The sequence below is a fragment of the Thunnus albacares genome, chromosome 13, assembly GCF_914725855.1.
Source record: "Thunnus albacares chromosome 13, fThuAlb1.1, whole genome shotgun sequence".
Classification (NCBI taxonomy): domain Eukaryota; kingdom Metazoa; phylum Chordata; class Actinopteri; order Scombriformes; family Scombridae; genus Thunnus; species Thunnus albacares.
The window spans coordinates 1,787,981-1,814,170 of NC_058118.1; the positions used below are offsets into that span (position 1 = coordinate 1,787,981).

The 26,190-nt window shown below is 38.0% G+C and overlaps 1 protein-coding gene across 22 annotated transcripts in view; it reads left to right on the plus strand.

Annotated features, from left to right (window-relative positions):
- dlg2 (discs, large homolog 2 (Drosophila)) overlaps positions 1-15,358 on the plus strand; it is a 182,547-nt gene extending 167,189 nt beyond the window's left edge. For 17 of the 22 annotated variants that reach the window (XM_044369687.1, XM_044369686.1, XM_044369691.1 and 14 more), the window contains 10 exons: positions 2,430-2,544; positions 2,983-3,159; positions 3,697-3,772; positions 5,564-5,660; positions 8,294-8,344; positions 8,956-9,057; positions 10,271-10,443; positions 10,740-10,849; positions 11,028-11,119; positions 11,776-15,358. In XM_044369687.1, coding sequence (XP_044225622.1) covers positions 2,430-2,544; positions 2,983-3,159; positions 3,697-3,772; positions 5,564-5,660; positions 8,294-8,344; positions 8,956-9,057; positions 10,271-10,443; positions 10,740-10,849; positions 11,028-11,119; positions 11,776-11,882 — 1,100 coding nt within the window. In that variant the 3' untranslated portion in view covers positions 11,883-15,358. Of the gene's footprint in view, positions 1-971; positions 1,078-2,429; positions 2,545-2,982; positions 3,160-3,696; positions 3,773-5,563; positions 5,661-6,170; positions 6,217-8,293; positions 8,345-8,955; positions 9,058-10,270; positions 10,444-10,739; positions 10,850-11,027; positions 11,120-11,775 lie in introns of those variants that run through there. The other 5 variants (XM_044369692.1, XM_044369694.1, XM_044369709.1 and 2 more) reach the window with 3 other exon arrangements.
- The last annotated feature ends 10,832 nt before the right edge of the window (positions 15,359-26,190 follow it).

The following is a 26,190-nucleotide window of genomic DNA, read 5'->3' on the forward strand; positions in this document are numbered from 1 at the left end:
TTTTAGATCTTAGTCGTTTTTCACTATATCTTTTAACCAGGTGAAGAATTTTAGTCATTGGACATCTGGATCTTAAGTTATCAAGAAACAAGCTGAGCAAATATTTGTGGCAGCTCGGCTCACAGCCCCTCCTGATGTTCTTTTGATTTGAGGATTTTTAACGTGAAACTGCTTTATTCAGTGTTTTTAATCACCTGGTCTGTTTGTTTTGGAGAGGAGGAGACCTCTGCAGATAATTCGGGTCCCGGTAAAAACTTCCTGAACAATGAACACTTAAAGAATCCTAACCGTGAGAAGCTGGTTGTTTCACAATGAAGACAACAACTCTGGCAGAAAATGATATATTGTGTGTTTAAGGTATCTGAGTAAGAGATTTCTGTTTTCAGAAATACAGGAAGGGTCAGGCAGAGGCTTCTGTGGTGCCGTGATGCTTATGTCATATACATAGTGCTCCATGAACTTTGCAAATTCACATGCACAAATGCTTAGGAGGAATCAAGACATCTTTATTGATTTGTCATATTGCATAACAATAGAGGTCAACATTGAATCACAAAAGATTACTAAGTTACCTTTGTCGTTGATGCGTAGACAGGTAAACTGTATGTGGGATGGTGTACAAGTGAAGGTCAGGCTGAAATACCTCAGGCCAAACAAACAAATTAAAGAATACCTGTAAAAGCCAGTCGTCATCTAATGCCTGAAAATAACTGCAAAACTACAAGTTTTCTCCCTGAAGTGTTTCATAGCTCCAGATTTATAATGCAGTGGTCTATGATCAGACATACTGTATGTGACAGGGAGAGGAGTTGTCTGGTATATCATTAACTGATAAAGCAGTGCTTTATCAGTCTGGAGCAGTTATTCTGTTTGGCGCTTGTCTCCGCCCCTGTGCTGCTTATGAGCAGTCACAGGAGAGAGAGAGGTGTTTCCCTTTCTCTACTTAGTGCTGCTCTCAGCAGAGACACAGTATTGGACTGTGTGTAGAGAACACAGGGCAGGAGCATTAGGGGAACACAATATAAGAAAGAGACGACAGCAGCAGAAGATACAGCATCAGAGTGAACATGCAGACAGGTATGTGAGAGCTAAGATGGGCAGCAAAAAGGAGAGGAAGATAAGTGAAAGAGTGAGTGTTTCTGTGATTTTTCCTTTTGTTGTTAAGATGATTACGGAGAATGAGAAGTTTCTTTTGCTCACATTTGAAAACTCGGTTTAATTATTTCTTTAATAGCCTATCTCATGGCGCGATGAAGAAGAACATCAGTGTCAGAGAAAGCAAGGATGAGTTGGATGCCTGTTTGACAGCCTGTAGAAAATTACATCTAGTAGAAAACAGGCTTTCTCGGATAAAATTGAAGAAAAAACATCTTAAAATTACAACTCATTCATTCTTCTCAGGTATATCTACAGTATATTTGTCTTATTTTTCTTGCTCTTTCTTTTTCATTTCCACAGTGCAGTCAGTGGTCGGTTATGTCATGGCACAACATGTCATGTCCCCTTACTGCTTGATCTTCTGCGAGTGACAGATTAGTCAGCCATGCCTCAAGTTATCAGCTTTTTCATCCTCATAGTAACTGCGCTGTCAGGAAAAGCATACTTGTCAACGGTGTGACTGGTTTTCACATCCTGACATCCTCTTTTGCTTTGCCAAGAGCGATTCAGTTCATGGCTTCAGACGTCACTGACTGGAAATCCTAGTGGGTCATGCAAAGTGCATCTTTGTAAACAAAAGAAATCAATGATGTGTTTCTGTGTGTTTTCTGTGCAAAGCCAGCAACACAAAGAGTGACCTCCGGAATTTAAATAGCTCATTCAAATTACAAATTAGATAGCTCATATCTCTTTCCTCTACATGATTTAAATGGGTGCATTTTTATGTTAATTATAGAATTTTGCTTTGAATCTTAATGGATCAATTTAGTCACGAACGTCTGCTGCAAGAGGTTTAGCTTTTTGCATGGCTAAAAATGACCACAAATGACAGAAATATAGGAGATGTCAGCTGGAATTAATTTAGTCTAACTACAGTATAGTTACTGTAGTAGAGTATTGGTGACAAATTGGTAGCAAATGACATGTCACCAATTAAGAACACAGTATTTTAGAAGGTGTAAATGTAAAGAAAACCTCCTGTATATGTGTCCATTTACTTTAATAACGTACATGCAGTGCACTGTTTTAAGCTCACAATGAAAATAATATACAGTAGCATATGTCAAGTGCAAATTTCCCTTGAGCACACACCCTGACTTTGTCATCACCTCCTTTAATTTCACTTTAGTGAGAATAATCTCTTAAGAATTCAAGCAGATAGAGTTTAGCAGCATCGTTAGGTTGAATTCCTCTTTCCCAGGATGTACAGCACTGGAGTCTCAATGCAGACCTGGCTGTCAGTCTTCATCCATTCTAATCTTGTCTTGCAGAGTACGGGCGTTTTGAGGCCAAAATCCATGACCTGCGGGAACAGATGATGAACCACAGCATGAGCTCTGGGTCGGGATCTCTGCGAACCAATCAAAAGAGATCGCTCTATGTGAGGTTGGTCTGTTTTGGATTTTACCCTAGTTTTGGATGTTCAAGCTAAATTCAGAGAAATTCAGAAAATCAAACATGTTCTCCATTTGATACAGTCTTTAAAAAGGTTTGTTTTATTTCCTTGTCATACAAATGACTGAGAAACTCATGATGTTTCATTATGTAACATGGAGTGTACGCTGTTCATGTTAAGATTGCACTCATACATGTAAAAAAGGGGTTTGAGATCTGTGACTGGAACAGGGTGACAGAAGAACATTTCTTATTATAGCAACCCCCATGGAACAACAGTCACCATTCTCTGTGACCTGGTAAAGCTGTGCTTCAAGTTGCTCTATCAAATCAGGAAAGACCTCACATGGAGGAGTGGCAGTGACAAAATAGGAATTCGAAGTATTTGCAGTAATAATCCTGGTACGCATGATATCTTCCGCTGAACAGGGCACTGTTTGACTATGAGAAGTCAAAGGACAGCGGCCTCCCCAGCCAAGGACTCAGCTTCAGGTACGGGGACATCCTCCACGTCATCAACGCCTCAGATGATGAGTGGTGGCAGGCCCGCCGTGTGACCCCACATGGAGACAGTGAGGAAATGGGTGTCATCCCCAGCAAGAGACGGTGAGCGGTGCATAGAAATCTGTGTCTGGTTGTGAAAACTCTTGAAGCCAGTCAAAGATTTATCGATAAATATATTATATATTACTAAATATATCCTAAAAAAGAAGCAATCATTGCCTCTGTGACTGGTGACACACAGACAACAACTTATTGATATTCTTCAATTTCCCTCATAGTTAATGAAGAAAAGTGCTTCTGCTGTCCCCTACACCCACTGCTGCTCTTGGAAAGGAAACTAAATCATTTAAAAAATGACAATATATGCTCTTATCCATGGGAAGGGTGTGGCATAAAGAATCTAAGTCCAGGAGCTCAGTGGATGGTTAAAAATGAAAAGCCTTTAGTGTACATACAATCTCTATAGTTAGCAGCGATGACTGAGGAAAATATAGATTTTAAGAAACTTAAAGTACAAATGTTTGAGACTTGTCCTCACTTCAAAGTTCCCAAAACTTTCTGTAGTTCAGCGTAGTGTCAGCGTGAGTCATTTCATTGCATCTCGAAGGTTAATGACTGAAATGGTTGTTTGCTTGGCAGGGTGGAAAGGAAAGAGCGGGCACGTCTGAAGACTGTGAAATTCAATGCCAAGCCAGGGTCATTTGACTCAAAAGGGGTAAGTGCCTTTATGAGAGCTGCAAAGTGACCATTTATATCACCACGATGATAATTTGATGAGTCATAGTGTGAAATCTTTCAATCTTTACGTGACTGTATGGCTTCCTGTGTAGCCACATTTAAATGCCTCATCATTTACATTGTCAGATGTTGGTTCTGCAGCTTTGTTCTACTTCCTGCACTTTAATTTCCATTAACAATTAAAAACTTTCTTAGAATTCATTGATTCAGTAGAACACATTAGCCAGTTTCACTGTGTGTGTTTGTGTGTGTGTGTGTGTGTGTGTGTGTGTGTGTGTGTGTGTGTGTGTGTGTGTGTGTGTGTGTGTGTGTGTGTGTGTGTGTATGTGTGTGTGTGCGTACGTGCGTGTTTGTTCATTTACATCAAAGACATCACAACTATGAGCCACAGCCCAAGTCATGTAATGACAAGAAATTAGCCAACTTCCTTTTAGTCTTGTCCTTAGTGGTAATTGAGACTGATTTATGACAAGTGAGTCAGTTCTTTCATTGATTTTTAGTCAAACATTTTTTAACTACGCTTTTTACTTTGCACACATGTATTTCATTTATACAGCTGTATCAAAAAGGCAATTACATTTTACCAAGTAAAACCATACTAGAAAGCAGGTGTAAATGTCCACCGTCTAACAGATCAATAACAAGGATAAACATGAACGTTTGGAAGAAATGACCATCTGACAATTTGGCTGTAAATACACTTGAGCATGACTCTGTACACACATCACACATCAGCAGCATCATTTTCTTTCTAAATCATGATACGGACACACTATTCATTATTTGAAGTCTCATCCTCTTGAGTTCCACCTTTTGTTTCTATCACTGCATGTGTTTTGTGTGTGCTTATCACAATCTTTTCTATGACTAAACCCTGGTTATCTTACTTTTCCTCATAGCATGATCTCTCTGACTCTTTCTCACCTTGCTTTTACTTTAAATGCCTCTGATGCAACTGTGGCACGTCAACAAGAAATGGACAGTTTTATTCCCCCACATGGACAGAACTAGACTTCTACTGTTGTACTGAACTGTTTCTGATTCATCCACTTTGTAACTCTTAATCTGAAGCTTTCATAAGATTCTTTATTAGCCATTTTCACAGCTGACATTTTGACACGTTAAAGCAGGAAAAGCACAGGTGGAATTAATAACATGAATGGTGGCTGAATCCTGAATAGTGCATGATGGTTTACCTCTATGGCTTCTTTGGACACTTTAATTGAATGGAACTATTGTTAACATTATCAGTTCCACGTGCACTTTTCCTGCTCTGTCAAGTCCTATCAGTTCCTCATAATGAGCCCAATGACAACACGCAACCTCCTGGTTTCAAATGCTGAGTTTGAACTCTCAAATAGAATTTACACATCTCCAGTGGCTTGGATATGCACTGAATACACAAGCGTCTGTAGCCAAGCTTGAGAAAATGTATCTCTTCAGCAATAAGAGATATGGACATAGAATGTAAAGTAGATGTAAGTCATTTTGTTTCATCAGCCACCAGTATTTTAGCAAAATAAAATCTCAGCATGAAAAGATTTTCTCTTTCTTTCTTTTACCAGAATTTTTTTAAATGGTTTAAATGGAAGTTGAATACAATATTATTTAAATGAGCATCCAACTGTTCACAGTGACACGATGGGTAGATGTACGGATATTTTCACTGTATACACTTCTTGACGTCCCACTTTCTGCAAGCAGTTGTTTTGTCTGCATGATCGTGACAGATATACCTGTTTGCCCCATGCTCTCTCTCCCTTCACAGTCATTCAATGACAAACGTAAAAAGAATTTCATCTTCACACGAAAGTTCCCATTCTACAAGAACAAAGAGGGTGAGCAGGATGGCAGTGATTCAGACCGTAAGTAAGCTCACAGACACACATGTCCTTTACATGCAGGGTCAGTGTAGGTCTCATGGGCTGGTAGAGGTTTCACAGGTTTATATCAAGGGTAGGGGCTTCATGGAGGCTGTTCCTGCTTCCTCTCTCTTGATCATTGCCTCTTGTCTTTGTGTTCTTTCTTTCTTTTGGATCACAGTCAGAGACATGCTGGCTCAGATACTGATCAGTCAGGAGAGGAGCCAAGTCAATGTTGTTCATTTGCTATGATGTGTCCCCATATGGTGATATTGTACGACCCAGTTTCCCTACAGAGATCATTCAGGTTCAATCTCAACTAGCCTACTTGTCAACATGTAGTATTTCACTCCCCCTGCTGGCTGCTCAGTGTCTGGACAGAGACAGATGGGTTTTGATCCGGCCTGCAGGCCCACAGCTCCCTCCTTTCACTGCCTCTTACCTTCTGCTTATGTTGCGGCTCTCCTCCTTCTTCTCTTTCTCCTATTCCGGCTCTCTTTGGACGGCCAATAGGACATCCTGGGGATAGGTGATGATGGGTATGGGACAAAGACATTCAGTAAGTTGGTTCAGGAATGAGTCCTCATCTTTGTTTTCCCACAACAACAATAACGTCCTCGTTGCGTTTCCTGTCCAAATGTGTTTCTCTCGCTTGCACGGTTGCATGATCTGTTTGTTTGATGTGTCTTGCTTCTCAGTTTACAGTTTGTTAACCTCTGTCACACGGGGTGAAGCAGCTTCACTAAACTCCTGGTTCAGAGCGCGTTTAGGGGTTCTCCATTTGGTCTATTTTATGGTAAAAAAAAAAAGTGCCACTGCCAATTGAGAGCAACTTGTTATGAATCATAAGGGTTGACATGAATTCTTGCAAATATTGTTCTATATTTAATAGTAATTAATATGTAGTCAGAGCTTTGTAGACAATGAGATGTTGTTTTTTATATTAGCTTAGAAGGGGCTGATTCAGGTTAGCATACCCCAGCTCGGTTTTTGTTATTTTCAGTGTTGTCTGATAAAGGTTTTTGAATAATGTTGATTTATATTATTGCTGCTAGTGGGAGCTCAGGCCTGTAAAGATGACAGTGTCACGTGGTTCAAACCATTTTGGTCTGCTGGCTGCCAGCAGGGTTTACACACTCTTGTTAAGTTGAGTTATATTAGCAAACTTCTATCAACAGTCTTTTTACACTGTTTTAATTCCACCCCTGCCTGACATCTGTCTTCAGATGTTGATTATGGTTAATGCATGTTTGCATGACGCTGGCATTAAAACCTAAAATGTTTTGTCTTTGCTTGTGAGCATGTCAGTTTAAAATAGAATTTTTACATCTGTTTGTTTGTAAGTTATGTTGTAATGTGTGGTTTACTGTTGGAGTAAATGTTTCAGTCTATGGGATACAGGCATATACAGATGTCTTTATTTAAGTGAAAAACTGATTTGAAACCAAATGCCCGTAACTACTAGTCAGGGTCATTCAGGATTTTCTTGTGCAGATGGACTTCAGGGATTCCTTTTTTTTACGTGTACTAAGAAAAGTGTTTTTCAAATCTAAAACCAACATTTATCACTCAAACAACCTTGCACCAGATGCACTTAAAGAGATAGTTCACATTTTTTGAAGTGTGGTTGTTTGAGGTACTTTTCCATAGTCATTGTATTACCTGCAGTAGATGGCGGTCTGCACTCCTCCTAGTTTGGACAAGCAGGCAGAAGTACTGGCACAGAAGCTAAGCTGCTGTGGACAGGGCCAGCAGCAAAATGTATTTTAGCTTCCTAAAAAAGGCCCACCTAAAAAAATCAAGATCAGTTTAAGTCTACGCTATATTTAGAATGTTTTCACCGCTTTACCTTGACATCAGACAGCCCTTTCCTTTGGCACTACATTTTTTTCAACCATAGAACTTCTGTACTCATATGCATGCGCAATGTATTACACTGCAGATCAGCTCTTTGGGTCAGAAAGTGCTGTTACAGGTAATACAGTGTCCACAGCAGTACGTTACTTAGCTTCCATGCCAGGACTTCTGCCTGCTTCTCTGAACTGGGGGAGTGCAGACATCTACTGCAGATAATACAATAACTATGGATAAGTACTTCATACAACCCCACTTCAAAAAACTGCAAACCATCCCTTTAATGACATCATGAGCTAAGACAGAACATCAAAGCATGTCTGACAAAATTCAAATTATTTGCTACATTTCTGTACAGTGAAGTTATAAAAACATCACATAACCATTTTAAGTGATGTGATGCTTTATCTTTTTCTGCCATGTAACTTTAAATCACACATGGTATTTTATGCCATATTGTATGAAGTTTCCTGATGTTCAGAATTAATTCTCTGGAAAAGCAGAAGATACTGAGCTCAAGGTCAAAATATCACTACATGATTACAGCTGAATAAAAGTTTGGTTAATTCTTTGCTTTGCCATACATCATTCTGATTGGACCAGGGAAGTTTTGTATAGAACATGAGCACAAACTATTTGCTGCTGGAGTATTTATGATGGACCAAGAAACATGACATGCTGCCATGCATGTGGCCTTTAGCTAAATATGGCATGTTGTTTATGTCAGTAATGAGTATTTGTCCCAATAGCATAATAAGATTTTTCACCATGTATCCAACCAGGGAGTCAAGAGGACGTGATTCTCTCATATGAACCTGTGATGCGACAGGAAAGTAAGTCAACACTTCCCATTGTATGAAAATGTGTCATCAACACTGTATCACAGTGTACTAATGATGCTCACATGTCCATTTGGATATTTCAAACATAAAGTATCAGTGTAATTGATGAAAGTTAAGTGGAGTCTTGGGCTCAGTTATTCCTGGCAGGAAAAAAAATCTAGCTGAACAAATAACTCCAATGAAAGAAAATGAGAACATTTCAATCAACACAAGTAACTCTTGTAATGACAGAGACAGAACAAGTACATCGGAGCATTCCAATGTTGATAATATATATATTATAAATGTAGTATTTATGCCATATTTGATTTGATTTGTATTCTATTTATATTCCATATACTCCATTAAATAAAAAAAAACATTTTAGATCAATAATGAAGTCTTTTTATACAGGCTATGCTTGTCATTTTGAAAGTAGCTGTGTCACTTTGTTAGACAAATGTAGAGTTTGGGTTCCAGCAGCTACTTTGGTTATTCAAACCTAAAACTTACTGTCTCTAGTTGTGTCTGCTCCCTTATATGTCACATCATTGTTTCATGGTAGGAACTCAAACGTCCCTCACTTTTCATGCTCAGAGCATATACTTTGTTTTTCCTTCCAGTTAATTATGCCAGACCCATCATCATCCTCGGACCGATGAAAGACAGAATCAATGATGATCTGATATCAGAGTTCCCAGACAAGTTTGGTTCTTGTGTTCCACGTAAGTAGTTCATGGAAATGGAGCAGGAGTTTATTTTGATTTATCCAACAGTGAAACAAAAATGATCTGAAATTACAGGCAGTATTCATGGTGTTCAACAAGTGTTGTGTGGTGTGTATTACATGATAGTTTATAGCATGACATGATGTGATACTGACAAGGAGTAGACATGGTGACATCACTGCCTATGTTCATTGATCAGTGATGACCATGACCATATCATATCTACTGTACAGTCAAGTGTCATTCACACCAACATCACCCCCTCAGCTCACCAGTGTTCCCAAATGCAGTGATGGCTGTTTGCTATTGTTGCACCTACCATTCATCCAAGAATAAAACACATGTAAACTACAAAAGTGTTGAGAGATACAGGTGACAGTGGTGACAGTGACAGTGGTGAACTGGCAGTAACAGATGATAATGCTGTATGAATATTCCAGAGTTTTGACTTGTGCAGTAGCACCTGTGACAGACACCTGACGGTCAAATCTCTCCTCTGGTATCTGAGAGAACGCACAGTTACTATAATATTATACTGATATCATGTGAGAAAAATATCATAATCTCAGGAACATTTTAGAAATATTATATTGATGTCAGAAATGACATACAAAAATATGAAGTACATCATACATTCAGCTTCATGTAATGCTTCTATAGTGACATAAATGGCAAGAACACTATCAGCTTAAGTTACTGTTCATCTGTTTGTGTTCTTCTGGTTGTGTGTGTGTGTGTGTGTGTGTGTGTGTGTGTGTGTGTGTGTGTGTGTGTGTGTGTGTGTGTGTGTGTGTGTGTGTGTGTGTGTGCGTGTGTGGGCGCGCATGAGCCCAGCACCTACTGTGACCCCATTTTGACTCATTCCTCTGTGCATTGTGTCCTTCATCAGCCAAAGCATGTTTTTATTTTGCATGTTTTTATTTACTCATCTCTTTTATTTCAATTTACCCTTAAACCATAAAAAGCTGCTAACAGTTCAGGGCATCAGGGTAAGTGAGCTGATAAGCTGAGTTGATTCTTTCATCCCTTTTATTAGAAAAATGTGTCTTGTAGTAGTTTGTCCCCGTACGTTTTCTCCTTTTATAACTAATAGTTTGTGTAGAATCTGACAGAATTAAAAAGCAAACATAAGTAAATGCAAGTATCTACTAGTCTTGTTATAAGTCTGGTCTTAAGTTATAAAGATTATATTCTCCTCTTTGCACCGAAGATACCACTCGGCCAAAGAGGGACTACGAGGTGGACGGACGAGACTACCACTTTGTGATGTCCAGGGAGCAGATGGAGAAAGACATCCAAGAGCACAAGTTCATTGAGGCGGGACAGTACAATGATAATCTGTATGGAACGAGTGTCCAGTCTGTGAAATATGTGGCTGAAAGGGTGAGACTCTTTACCTGTTAAAAGCTGCATGTTTGCTGCACCACATGGAAGCAAAAAATTTGAAGTACTATTAGTTCTTGAAGTGTTGATCAGCCCGGCTGCTCTGGGATTTCTCTCTGGACGGAGCTTTTACTTGCTGTGGTTTAGAACATAGTTTAGATTTCAGGCTCCACTCTGTGATTTCAATTTATTTTTAGATTTTATTGTGCAGCTTTAATATTATGACCTGAGAGATTAGACTTTGTGTAGTTTATTGTGGTACATCTTTTCTAAATTCCTGCGTGCCTCTGTCTCAGGGTAAACACTGCATTCTAGATGTGTCTGGAAATGCCATCAAACGACTACAAGTAGCACAACTCTATCCCATCGCCATCTTCATAAAACCTAAGTCTATTGATTCATTAATGTGAGTATTCATTTAGTCTTTTATTACAAACCACTTCTACCAGATTCCCTTCAATATTAACTCACATCTATAGACCACATGTTACATTTTGTTTCATGTTACTGAAGGACTTACTGGAATTGTGTTCAGTCGTCATTAAGAAATGAAATATGTTGAAATAAAACTGTTTTGTGTGCAGGGATATGAATAAGAGACTGACAGAGGAACAAGCCAAGAAGACGTTTGACAGGGCTATGAAGCTGGAGCAGGAGTTTGGTGAATTCTTCACAGGTATGATATTAATAAAAACAAAAATAGAAAAGAAGACATCTATACCCAGCTTTTCCCTTTATTGTTGAACACTGCTCAAACACAGTATGTGAACACACAACTGCTGATTTAAAGGCTCTCCTTCCATGTTAAGACAGAACAGAAGGAGTGTGAGTGTTGTGTTCACGTGACCACATGCAGACACCGGAAAAATGTCTGCTGATGTTTAAGCTAACTTCTGCAGTTATGAAGGGTTGGTGTGAGATAATCAATAGTAGTGCATAAAAATGTTTATTATTAATGTGTCACAGTAATGGTGATCCTCCATTTCTCCACTTTAACTTTAAATGTATATTAATGGTACTTAGTATTCCCTTTTGTCATCTTAAACTTAAACACTTAAAATCAAAATGTAGAACCATTTTATGTCAGAGTAAAAGCAGAAGTTAAAGTGTCAAATTTTAATGTGATATGAACTACTTTCACATTTTTCTGATGGCATGGAGCTGGTCCACAGTGTCTTTTTTTATTCTACCACCACAACAATCCTACTAATAGGGTCTCTAAACATTTGACAGCCTCATGAGTGAAAGGGTGCATGTGTAACTGTAAGAAATGTTATGTACCTGTTCCATACACGTGTCCAGCATACATAAAAAGTTCCCTTTGCTTTGCAGCCCTGGTTCAAGGAGACACCTTAGAGGACATTTATAACCACTGCAAACAGGTCATAGAGGAACATTCAGGACCCTATATCTGGATCCCCTCAAAGGAGAAACTATAATAACTCATCACCCTGGAAGGGAGTCTGGACTGCTAGAAACTAGTAATAAGTTGTAACATATGATAACTGTATGGCGATGAATAGTCTTCATAAATACTTATTGTGAATATGTTTTTTTTGTTTTTTTTTTATTTTCTCTTTTGTTTGGTTATTGCTTCATTTTTCACTCAACATGAATGTTCCTGAATGTATACCACAAAGTGTTAGAAAATTTTAGGTCTTGAAACATGAACCGTTTGTATATTTGTTGATTTTTATTTGGACAAAAAGGAAAAGACATGTAATGAAAAGTAAATAAATGTGGGGTATGTGTCCACATCAGCACTGTGTGGAATTTTAAACAGGAAATTGGAGGTGGTATATACAGTGCAGATGTCTTTGCTTTGCCAACATAGGAGGAAAAGTAGGTACTCCGACTCAGACACCCTCACCCTCCCCTCACACTGCAACAACTAGCAAATAATCATATGAAGTTCAATGTTTTGTCTGGATTTAGCATCTGTGCATCCCCTGAACACAGCTTTGCTTTTTGTTTGTTTACATCATCATTTCTTCTTTGAATTATTGTATTTATTTCTCTGACATGATGTTGAGGATGTGTGAGGAAAATGTTTTATTCACTGTATAATTTTCATGTTTTGTTTTGTTTTGTTTTTTTACTTAAAAGCAGACATTACTCATCCAGCTGTTGCATTGACAATGATAAGTAAAGGGAGAAAGCTGCTATAGGCAACGGAGATGTAACACTATATTTTGCTACTTAAATTTCAAGAGGGCACAAAAGCACATAATTATTTATTACTGAAAATATAACTTTGATTAAAACGTCATTTACAGAGCATATTTTATTTGAGTGATGTATGTTGTGATTGTGTTAGGATGGGTGGGAACATAATGGTGAAAGATGCATTCGATGTTCACAGTATTTTGTAGATTTGCAGTAGAGAGGGTGCTCAGAGTAGATTCAATGTAATACTGAAACACATTTTTGTCTTTTACACTAATAGGACAGGAATAACAATAAAAGACAGATACTTTTTGACCATAGAAAATATCTGACAGAAAAAAAAGCAAAGAAGGCAGAAGATGAAAGTGAAAGCATAAATTGGAGACAATGAAGTTAAGTATCAAATACTAATATTCTGTAGCAACATTACGGAGTCATTACAGACTTGAAAGACTAAAGAAGGTGAGTTTAACTGAAGATGATACTGATTCAGATGGCTTGTTCTCTTTTTGCAGTGTTCCACAGTCCTAATGATTTATAATCCACAGTCTGACCAGCGACCTGAGGCTGCTCTCCAGTTCACATACCATTGAAAATAACATGAAGCATTAAAACCAGTCAGAGCAAAGTTAAAAACCAATTGTAAAAACTCAAATGAGTTTTACAATGAGTTCTCCTCAGCCACAGCTGCACAAAAATAATCTGGAAAATGTCCAGTGACATTTGATTCAGCATGTTTATTTATTCTCTCAACTGTTGAGTAAAGCAGTTATTTATTCCAGAGTTCATGGTTCAGCCTGTGATGATCTGAATGCTGTTTCAGAGGCTTTTTCCACCCTGACATGAATCACTGAGGATTAGATTGTCTGGTATAAAAATGTAAACATCTAAAAAATACTAATTATGGACACAAAGTATTAGCCATTGGTGACTTCAGCCTAAAACATTGACCCTCAGATGGTTTATCAGTGATCCTTAGTGATTACATCTCCTACCTCTGGTTCAAACAGAAAGCTGTATCAGTAGCTACAAGGCCGACTTTCTCTCATGAGACAGTCTTACTTATAAGATGTTTCTGAGCTGGAGAAATCATGACTAAACACCCCTTTTAACTCATTCCCAAGTCAGATCTGGTTTGAAAACCACCTTTAAATTTCCAGCAGAACACCTGACAGAGTAAGAAGAACTATCCTGAATCCACTAAAGAGAGCAAGGAGAGATGAATAAAGCTGTTTCAGATTTATTGTTTGGTTGAGAAGTGGAGTCCTGATGTCCTGAGCAGACCCTTAATTGAGCCAGCACGATACAATATATCCACAATATAGTTTACTCAACAGTGCTTGCCTTGTTTGAAAGGGCATACGATATAGTACCTCGCTTTGTTGAAATTAAAGATAGAAATCCATTATCTACTTAAAGCACTTGGCATGACTAACGTATCTACCAGTGTGATAACCTTCCTGTTCAGTTGAACTGCAACACCATTGGCTGTTAATTCCCATAACAACAATTTGTGAGTGATATATATTCTAGTATTCCTGCTCTTTGATTTAGACAGCATGTTTCACCCAACCTGTTATCAAGTAAATATAGTAGTTCCATTAATTACAGGTGTGTTTCTAATCAATGGGACATTTCAAAAGTGCACTTATTCATTATTTTTAGTAAATCAAATAGACACTATGATAACGGTAATGATTACAACTTTTAAAGCAAATATAAATTAAATTGATTATTGTGTGAGATTGCACAGTGGAACCTGAGAAGACTGAATCCTGACCTGCTTGTATGGACCACATACTGTACCTGTAGAAGACTGATAAGAAGCACTTAAAACACGCCGCCATTTCTGAAACGAGTGTTTAACTTTGAAGATGAAAAAGATGTTTTTATGTACAGATAGGATCATTTTTCTCTTGTCCCTTGTTATAAATTGGTTGAGATTTGTGTCTGATAGTAAAACACGCATCAAAAATACTTTTCAGCGTTGATATTTGTAGATCAACACTAGTGTATCCTTTTATTTTTTGCAATATGTTTCTGGAAATCTGTCATCATTCTTTTGCAAATTTTCCATAACTTGTTGGTCACCACTTGCCTTAACAGAGTAGGTTTACGGTATATCAGAGATGAAAGCTTATAAATGTACTTTTCCTTTGAGAATAGAACATTTTATTTAATCCTCCTTCACATCTATACTCTAGTGAAAGAAGGCTGAATCAATTATATATACATCATTATGCTGAGGCTGTTGGAGCCTTGTTCTGATAAAGTTAAAGGCTGAAGAGATATTTTATATTTTGTAATTTTATCTTAAAGACAAGCATTTCTGTGGCAACAAGAAAAACATTTTAAAATGCAAATGGTGAATGATGAGACACCTTAATATTTTGACCCTTGTTTTTCAAAAGTGTTATTGGCCAGCAATATGACCACGTGTCAGAAAATATATCTTCATATACTGGCTTGATAATAATGCTAAACCTGATATAGTACTTCCAAAGTCATTGTGAACAGTGTAACACATGATATTTTACAGGCCAGTGGGGATTTTTGTGTGGAAATGTAAAGGATGTCTGACCTATGCATGTTGCAACAGTCTTCTGTTTCCTGTGGATGTGCAATATTCAACACAACTGAAGCGTTGAGGTACTTGATGTGTTTTGAGACATGATCAAACTGCAGATTTGAATCATTCAATCAGACTTGTGTCTATTTTAAACCCAAATAAAAAAACACTGTTGTAAGAGGGGGTGTCCAAGCAATATGTTTTGGTTAGCTTTTTAGTGTATTTCCTTTGCAGTAGTAAATCATGATTCACAATTTAGAATTCACAATTATAATTTTTGACCCTATAAAAATACGCATTTAACCAAAAGTATCAACTACATATTTAGCTTGCCAGTGTTCCATACCCAAGTTAATATGCACTGACACTGCATCCATATTCAGGAACTGCATCTTTGGAAAGAAACAGACTATGAACGTGTGTCCTACAGAGGACTTTAAGGCTCAGATGAACCTGTATCTTCACTGATACACAAAGTTGCTCCTCATCAACTCATAAAGTCTGAAACATACAAGTTCCCCAGCAAGAAGTTTGACATCAAACCGCAAACCAGTTCCATGATAACCTAGTTTACAGGATGACCTGAGACATTTCATTTCAACACAGTGCACTTGATGCTAAATTGGAATCCATTATTTTCACATTGCAGTCGCTTTTCATTGGTCCACTTCAAGTGATGTATTTACCAATGACTGATGGCCACCTAAATGCAAATAGCTGGTAAATACTGTATGAGGTCACATGATGTTTTCTGCTTCATGAGTTGGGCAAGATCACTAAACATTCCACTTAACAGCTGACCTGCATCAAGTAATGACATTTAGTTGAGTTTGCATAGGATACAGAGATTGTGTTGTCCAAATGCAGGGAAATAAAGCTGCATTTCTCAGCCACATGGGGAGGAGAAATAGGACCGGCCTTGTTGACTTTGACCTGTGTTTGTTTCAGAGATGCAGACTTTAAAGTAGGCAATTCTAGAGTTTGGACACAGCTAACATTTGAATTCTATGTTTCTGCAGGAGCGCTTTGTGCAGACATGAAGTCATGTCGGTGATGGTGTGGATGACAATGGGGTTTGCACTTCAAAATATGTACCAGGCAGTCATTGAATACTGAATACTGAATACTGAATACTTTCAAGTATATTTGCTGTAATTATTTCTAAAAAAAAAAAAAAAAAAAAGATTTACAAAGGATATGTTTACAAATGATCAACAACAAAAACACAAGTTTTCATGTCTTCAATTTTCATTCTTCTTTGAAAGTTGACAGCACATAAGGATGAGCTGCTCTACATACATGTAAATCTTTTGTTCAGCGTTGTGTGTAAACCTTCATGTCTGTTCAATATCAAGATACCATGCACTTAACATTCAGCATATTTGCCATATCTGATTTACACTCTGATTGTAGGTGTTTTTTTGTTCACTGGAGGGACGGACATGCAGGATACACACTTACAGTATTTCTTGCAGAAACTGTACATGTACTTGTCAACAGTGTTGCTTCTTTTTTTTTAATATTTAGATTTTTTCAGACATTTTGCATTTATTTAAGCTTATGAACACAGAGAACATGGATGTTTTGTTTGCATTATGTTACTGTATGCACATCTGGTTGCTTAAATGAACTACTTAAAAAGTATTGCTGTACATACACGGTTGCTGTTGTCATTATATATATATTTTATATATATATATATACATATATATATATATATATATATATATATATATATATATATATATATATATATATATATATATGACAACAGCAGACATCTTTTCAAAAGGAAATTAAAAATGATGATACTTTTAAAAATGACCCTGGATGTGTTTCTTGTGATGTGTTGTGCGTAACTTGTTTGATAAGTAAAGACACCACACATTTGGACAACACATTATCATCAGAGCCATGGTGCAGTGTTGATATGTGGGAATTTACTGTGTAGACTAGATAGAGTAATATCACCTAGGACAATGACTTACTTGTGTGTCAAAGGTCACAACAGCACGTAGGAGGAGCTGGAGGATTTAATCAAATATCACAAGTGTGGCAATCCAACTACTCCTTACATTAACAGTCATCCACAAATTGCAAAATGTAACAGTTTGCAACTTAAACAGCCTTTTCAGACTGACAGTTATGCATTTTTTTCAGTGACTTTATACTTTAAATGTGCTTCTTTGGTTTTAAATAAGTGAAAACTGTAAGTCATTCTCAGTTGTGCATTAGTTACCTCACAAAACTTATTGCAAGGTAACACAAAAGTAGTTCAGAAAGAAAATCCCACCGTGACCTTTCAGGGCTTGTAGTGTTGGAACTGTAGTGTTGCTTTCCTCTGACCAATAGCTCTGTGTCACTGTCGAATCCAGTTCCCCCATGCTTTACTGGGCACCTTGGTCCAATGGGATGCTTCCCATTGAAAAGCTTAGGGAAGCAGCTGTGCACTGCACTTGATTAGAGGTGATGAAGTTAACATTTGTGTGAACAATAAGCCATGCAAAGGAAAGATTTATGTCTTATCAGAAGTGTTTAGAGAGTTGTTGGTTTCAGTTTTCTAAGAGGGGAAGAGGCTTCAAAGATGAGTACTAGTTGTTGGTTTGGCAAATGTCCATGTTGTTACTGTAACTTCCCTACCTCTGGTAGCAGCCACTTCCCTAAACTTTGTCTCATACAGTTCCAAATAGGTTTAGGTGTCTGTCAGACGGTTGTGCCACTGTGTCGGTCTGAATGGGCTACTACAATATCAGCAGGGCAATAACGTAATGCACAGAATATTATTCACTTTGTGGTTTTTGTTTGTTCCATTTCTGGTTTTGTCTCCTACCTTAAGTTATTTTTAGCTACAGTAAATAACAAGTAAAAAGTTGCAGCTCTGGATAGTTCACACATCCTCATCTTCAGTACAGTTGCCATTGTTACAGGCACATTCATTTGGATCAGCAAACACCTCACCTGTGTGCTCCGCTGTGACCCATCAAATCAGAAGAGCCCTTGGATGATGTTCAAGGACTCTAGGTCAAATCTTTTGGGTCACTCCCTTCAGGTAGTTATGCCTTGAATGCCTCAAGAATTTATTTAGATATCTAGTTAATTATATTCCTACAAATGAGTTATGATTTCTGTTGCCTCTGCAACAGGATCTGATTTCAATATGGTCCACTGTACAGCCATATGTTTCCAGGAACAGCTAGACCAGTGGACCGAGTGTCTCCGTTGTGATCAGTGGAAGAGCCTGATCTGAGCCATCATTTGGATTACTTGTCTACTTATGTTGTCCATAGTATTGGCTGTTTGTATGTCAGCTGCTGTACATGTCTCCTATGAAGGTCCATAGGCATAGATTTGGGTATGTCTCTACCAATGTCAGGGCTCTAGTGAATTGTCCCCACCAATATAACGCCTTAGTGTTACCAGTAAGGTTTAAGCAGAGTATATACCTGGTATATACTGTACATGTGTCGTATATATGTAGCAGGGCTATTCCCATATCTCTCCCACTTCTACCTGCCTATCCCCTGTCCAGTCATTTTTACTTGACTGGTCACTGCCACATTACGTCACTTCATCCCTTCCACTTAGCTTTTGCTTTCTATACAAGGAAAACACCAACACTGCAACAACACAGTCTGTTCAACTGTCATATCTGGGCACATTTTAAATACCCTGCCGAACATACACAGGTAGAGCTGTCCTTGCCCAATTTTCCTGCTTCCAACATATCAACTTCAAGAACTGACTGTTCACTTGCTGCTTATATATCCCACCCCTTGACAGGTGTCATTGTAACAAGATAATCAGTTATTCACTCCGTTTGTCAGTGGTTTTAATGTTGTGGCTGATTGGTGTATTCTATAACAGCTCACATGGTAAAATTAGTTCAATCAGGAAAGACACAAGTTGACATGAATGCAGAAGCTTTACTTAATAAGACTTTGGCATTGATACCGTCGATTAGATGGAAGTGTAGGGATAGAGGCCTATAAATAGCAACCAATCAGAGATCCCCCTAGGCAACATGACATAGGGTCTTGACACTGGTGGCAGAGGGGTGGTGGAGGCAAGCCCCCAGGAACAGCACTGGGCTTTGAAGCCAATTTGACATAGTGGCCAAACCATGGAATTATGACTTCTGAGGCCCAAAAAGCATTTTTCCCGCACACAATCATGAGAAAAGGAGCGGCTGTAAAATGGGGGATACATTTTTTTGAGTGTCACAACCCCCCGAAATGATTAATTTCACTATCAGAATTTGATCCATTTGGTCCAATCAAATTTCGAAAGTCTAGAAGAGCCACACAATTGAATTGTTTTATCCCCATACAAGTCAGCTGGAGGGCTAAACCAGAAGTTAGCTGTCTCAGCTGGCAGAAGTCTCTAGTGAGCATGCTCTATGGGCGCATGGGGCCCATAGTTGTGCCTATCCATTCTGTAGATCTTAAGATATATTACAGGATAAGTGACCTATCCTGCTGGTGGTGCTAGAGGAAATGTCAGAGGATCACCAAAGTCAGTAGGATTTATCCTCTGGGCATCATGAATGTCTGTACAAAATTTCACAGTAATCTGTCTTGGAGTTGTTTAAAAATTTCAGTCTGGACCAATGTGGTGGACCGACCAACAGACTGACATTTTCATCCATGCGGCCATGGCTATTTTAGAGTAAGATTTTGTAAGACTGAAGTAAGAATAAGATTTTTCACAACAGACATGATAAATTATCATAGCAGAACAGCACAGCTGTTATTACTAACATCAGTGATGACTGTTAGATTTAAGTGTTCTTATAAGTCATAATCATGAGCAGACTTATAAATATCCATCCATCCATTTTCTATACCGCTTATAACAATGAAATTGGGTGAGAGGCAAGGTACATGCTGGGCAGGTTGCCAGTTAATCACAGGGCTAACATGTAGAGACAGACAACCATTCACACTCACAGTTTAGATTCACCAATTAATCTAAACTGTATGTTTGAGAACATACACAGGCAGGGGGAGAACATGCAAACTCCACACAGAAAGGCAGGGTGGGCCCAGAACCCTCTTGCTGTAAGACAACAGTGCTAACCACTGCACCACCGTGTGCTGTGACTTATACACAATAACATTATTAATGCTATGAAATATCTGCTATGAAAGGCTTATTCTAGTTGCTGACATTAGCTTGATAACTGTTAGCTGTAGTTTTTTTTTTTGGATTCATGACTCTGTACAGGCGAGCTGGCATTTTCCTACTGAGGTAGGTATCTTGGTGACTCACTCTACTGCCAATCCAGCACTGTCTGCCACCAGCCAGCTCAGAGCAGGACAACTGCTGGGTGCACTTGTGTCCCATAATATTTTGGTCACTTTATTAGCTGAAGTCACACAGAACCCTTCATTCATGCTTTGCTGGTCTTTTCACTTTCATTCTGTTCTTTAACCAGTTGACATGTGATCCCACAGAAAAAATACAGTATTCCAATAATGGCCGCAAAACAGACTAAAGATTGAATGATTCAAACAAAAAAATTTGTTTAGTGGTCCTCTCAGGCTAAATTATTGTCTCTAAAAAAGATAGAACCATGCAACTGACCTGAGTCAGTCAGTCATCATGAATCATTTTAAAACCAAAGTTTAAAATGTGGTGCAGACAATGCTCTTCAAAGCATTTTAACATAAAATGTTTTTCTCTTCACTTCACAGTCTCAGTTCTCAGCTTTGCAGGTATACCCAGCACAGGGCTATGCTTATTGCTCTGTTCTTTGTTTTAAATTGGTTTCAGTGGATTCAATGGGTTATCCATTTAAATGCCTCAATAGCAAGACTGAGAGTGACACAGACATCCATTCACACATTTGGACCCCCAATCCAAATAGGAAAAACTGCCTATATATATTTCCTCATATACCGTAAATGAGGAGATGGATGTATGGATGTATGGTGATGGAGAAATTAGAAGTTAAAATGTGATACATAGAAACATATAGGAGGGGACACTTTTCATCCTTTCTACCTAGGTGTAAGGAAAGGAGACAGGATATCACACAATCATTGCGGGCATCACTATTTATATGTGTGATCATGGTTCCATGTTTGCTTGGGGTTTGCAAAAGGTTTCTTTGTTTGAGCAGCATTCTTCTAAGGGAGACTTCAAAAAAAGTAATGGTAAGCTGCTGCATTTTACCTTTCCTTATTGATAGAAGGAATTATTTTTATAGTTGACTGTTTGGCTGGTTTGGCTGACCCAGCAATGAGTTTTAATGTTATGAAATAAAGCATGTTTCACAGCTTACTTCACTTTACCTACAAATGAAGCTAACATGGGTAACATCTGCAAACTGGTTCATGCAACTCTCAGCTGTGTTGTTCTGGTATATTTTTTAATCATTGATCTCTAGCTTTGTAGACTGATAATGAGACTCTAAAAGCTAGGTTGTGGATGGCTCTTGGTTAGAGTCTGTGATTACTAGGTGAATGTTTCACAGAATTGAATCAGTGTTTTCTTGTCTGCAACCCAGATCTAAAAGAAAATGACTCCAAGTCAAAGATGGCACCACTTCAGAATCTCACCTTAGTGGATTTGACCCCTCCTGAGGAGACTGAATGGTTTTACCTGACTGCACAGCTGCTTTGATGGAAGCAAAGACAGCAGGTTAGTTAATACCTGTAAAACAAAATATTTCTCAAAACATTTTACCAACATGATATTTTATATTTGTATGATTTTAAGATTTCCTCTGATGTGTAGGTGAAGCATTTTGGATGAACTTGGATGGATGATATGTTTGTGATGCTGTTGGATGGATGGAGTGATGCTCATGATCAGAAGCTGCCTTCAGAGTTCCAAATAAGGGGGGGTGTATTTTATATTTTGACATAAAAAACGATGCGTACATAATTTTCTTTTGTCTGGTTAAATGTCAACAATTTTTTTTTTCTTTTTCTCGCTCCTGAAGCTAAATAAAATAATTAGGAAAAGTAAAAAGAGAATTCCTAAGGACAGTGCAGAGTTGGGAATTTATATTCCTTTAATATGACAGTTCAGCATGATTTTGTCACTGTTATAGTTGATATTTAATCCCCTATAAATTCAGTCACAGAATGCAGATATGATCTCACTTTCCTCCTATTTAAATTTGGGTGAAAGCTTTGCTTCTGGAAATGTGAGCATTTTAATACAAATTATGAATATTTGATCATGAGAATCACACCATACAAACTCAATAACAGTGTATACTGTGTCATCATCAATCCACAAGAGGGCATAAATGTACCACTAGTGAAAAGTGCAGGCTTCCTTAACAAGAGCACTGAACATGTTTCATACCTTGTATCTTTTTATTATTTTATTCAAGCAAAAATGATCCATTCAAATATATCATGTCATGGTTTCTCTTTTTAATACTTTTTTAAAAAACTTGCTTTTCCATTACAGAAAGATCACATACACACAAAAACACAAAAAAAAGAACCAACCAACCGACAACAACAACAAAAAAGGAGGGGGGTCTCCACAAAACCTTTTTATTCATGTGACATGTTCAATAATTAATTCACTTATCCTGTCGTTGATATGTAAACATCGTCCATTTCTCCCATAGGTATATCTTAGCCCAGAATTTTGATAATAGCCATATGAACATTTTCTCAAAGCTGTACAATTTCAGGACAAAACCAAAATACATATGAATGAAAAGGGCAGGCACTTTCAAAAAATACTTGGAAGGTGATTAGATGAACCTGTCTATCACTGTCTATCACCATCTTACCTTGCGAGGCAGCTTAATTCACAAGATCACGCGAGAATCCTCATAGGACGCTGACATAGGACACGAGCCTAACTTGAAGCCTGACGAGATGGATTCTCGCATGATCTCATGATGTCATGATCTCCTAAATCCAGCTGCCTCACAAGATAACATTTATTGCCCCACATTGTCTCCAACATGGTTGTGCTACAGACAAGCATTTGCGCTTAAGTTTGGCTGTAATAAAGCATCTAATTACATTCTCACAACAATGTTCTCTCCAAGTACGTGAGGACGTTATATTCTCTAAATATGCAACCAATCATCTTCTGCAATATTCACACCTAGTTCTTTTTCCCTTTTCAGCTTTACATAAAGTTGTGTTTCCTCTTCTTTCCATTAGTTACTCATATAATATAGATATTATTCTATATTTCTTTGAATTGTAAACTCTAATTATGATTCTAGTTATTCCATTTTCATCTAACTATACAGTGTGCTTTATTTCTCTGTCATATAAATCCCTTAATTGCAGATATCTGAAGAAGTAGTTTTGTTTCAGCTCCTGGAAACTCTTGACATTCCCATCATTTATTACTGTGCATAATGCTGTTATACCATTTGGAATCCATTGTTTGAACCTCTGATCAAGAGTGCCTAGGATAAATTGTCTGTCATGGGCTATCAATTGAAATAGTCTGAGCTCTATCTCTAATCTATATTTTTGTACTAGATTAACCACAATTCTAAGGTAAATTGAGTGAGAGTATCTAGCTGTTCAAGTAAATCCTTTGCTACCTCTCTGTCTCCAATGAGGCTTTGAATTTCCCTTCATTGTATATATCACTCTAGAGTTTTCCATTTTGCATGTCAAGGTTTCTTAAATACATTTTGTCTTATTCTGCTGGTGCTAGCAAGTGAAATCTGCTCGTTTGTTAACAGTAACATTCTAAAGTGTGAGTTGTTTCAATATGATAAACAGTCTTATGAAGCTGATGATCAATTATCTTTGTATTCTTGAATTAAAATAGCCTTCAGTTTGTATACAGCCTGAAAAAAGTGGTTGCTTGTAGAGTAGAAAATCTTCATATTTTCACCCCATGATACTGTCAGTTAATAAATCTGCTCATACCAATATATATATAATACCTATTTGCAGTCAAACTTAGTTGGTGCTTGCAAAGTTATGAGCATTAAAACTACACAATTTGTTTGGAATAGTATACCACCTTATCAGCCTTTTGTGTCTTTCATATTTATGTGTTAACTCCAGCCCTGAACTCCTCAATCCACTGCATCCAGATTGGTGCCCTTGCAAAGTTCAGCCTGATTGACCTTTTGATTCACACAATGTGGTGAACCCATCACATGGAGTAAAGGAGGCAGCTGGTAAGGCAGGAAAAGTGACACTGTGAGAATTCTACAGCATTTTTCTGAATTAGATCACAGATTTTGGTAACGAAACTTGCTTCCATTTGTATGTTTGTAACAATGTGGGCATAGACACACATTTGAAATTAGCAATCATTAGATCTTATCTAATGTTATATACAGGAAATGATGTAACAAGTGCACCATATACTATAATACAATATGACAACACCACGGCAGCCTGGAGAATGACTGCAGAGTTCATTCAAAACATCTGTGGCACAATGTCAACAATTACTGAACATTAGATACTTGAAAAAGGTCAAATGTATTGCAAGCACCATCATTATCTTCTTCAATCTGAAAGCAAGATTGTGTGTGCACACCTTGAAAGACACGCACATGAAACACTGGGTGGTTGTATCAGACCATATCAAGCAAAGTAGTATGACTCACATATTGTTAGTTCAATGGCTTAGTTTCCAGAGAATGAGTTAGTAGCTCACTTGCTGTCTTGGACTGAACAAAGGCAGCCTCTAACTGGCATGAACTTGAGCTTCATCAACTGAGTTTTCTTGCCATATTGCTTAATTAAAACTATTTATGCAAAATCCAAAATTATAATTCATAGATATTTTTGAAATAACAATTACAGTGTATTCAATGACATCTGATCTGACATACTGGAATAAATTTGCATGATTTACAGTTAAAAACTCCTTATTTATTCTTTTTTTTTGTTTTGATGATGATCTTTTTGGCAATTTTTGCCTTTATTAGACGGTTACTGGTGAAGATGATGACAGGAAACCAGGGGTGAGAGAGATGCAACAAAGGTCTACTGCCAAATTAAAACCAAGGATATTGCGGATATAAGGCATGTGTAGTAACCATTCAGCTGCTCCAACACAGGCCCTTTACACAGCCCCTCTGTTTGGCCTTTGTCTGAAACAGGCTGTTTTGGTTCCTGTCTCTTTAAGGCCCGCCTCCCGATAAGCCCACTCTGTTCTGATTGGCCAGCCTCCGGAAGCTTCCCCTTGGCAGACTTACCTATGTAAATCATGGATGTTTTATAAGGTTTTATTATACATTCATGACGTAAACATATTGTAAGGTAGGATTTCACTTCTTTTTCCAATTTTTTACACAAAAGAGAAACTACTTGTACATGTTCAAGCCCCGATCCAATCCAAAGTATGTGAGTGGCCAACGCGAATGACCCCTGGAACAACCTTAGCAACAATCTTAGCAACAAAGACTATGGAATGGACGGCCGTTTGTGTGCATTCGCGAACCATCTGATGTCATCATGAGGAGGAAGTAGAGGTAACATTGCAAACGAAGTGTTACGAGCAGGATGAAGCCCTGGCTTTTGTCTTGCAGGAAGCAATTTTACATACGTTAACCTCAGGTTTTGGAACTTTGACCATGTTTTTTGACCATATTTAACATAGACATCCGACTTCATAGCAGTATGATAACATGCAGTATGTTAATATGATATGGTGGAAAACAAGACAAATGACCTTTGGGATGGATCATGGTGGGGGCCCTCCTGTGCTGTGAAATTACTCAATTCCCTGTCAAAACGTCGGCCAAGAGCTCTTTTCCTGGCACAAAAACTCTGTTGAATTTCGTCAACCCGATGAGGAGTCTCTGGCATCTTAGTGGTGTCCTCAACAGATCTTTGGAGTTACCAGCGGCTTGTGGTCTGTTATCAATTTGCAGGATGTCCACACAGGTAATTGTAGAAATACTCAGATGACCAAACACCTGTCAAGCTTTTCTTTTCGATCTGTGTGTTTTACTTTTCAGCAGCAGTCAAGCTCCTTGAACAAAAGGCCACTAGCTTCAGCGATCCATCATGGTCTTGGAGCAATATTCCACCTAGGCCATAGTTGCT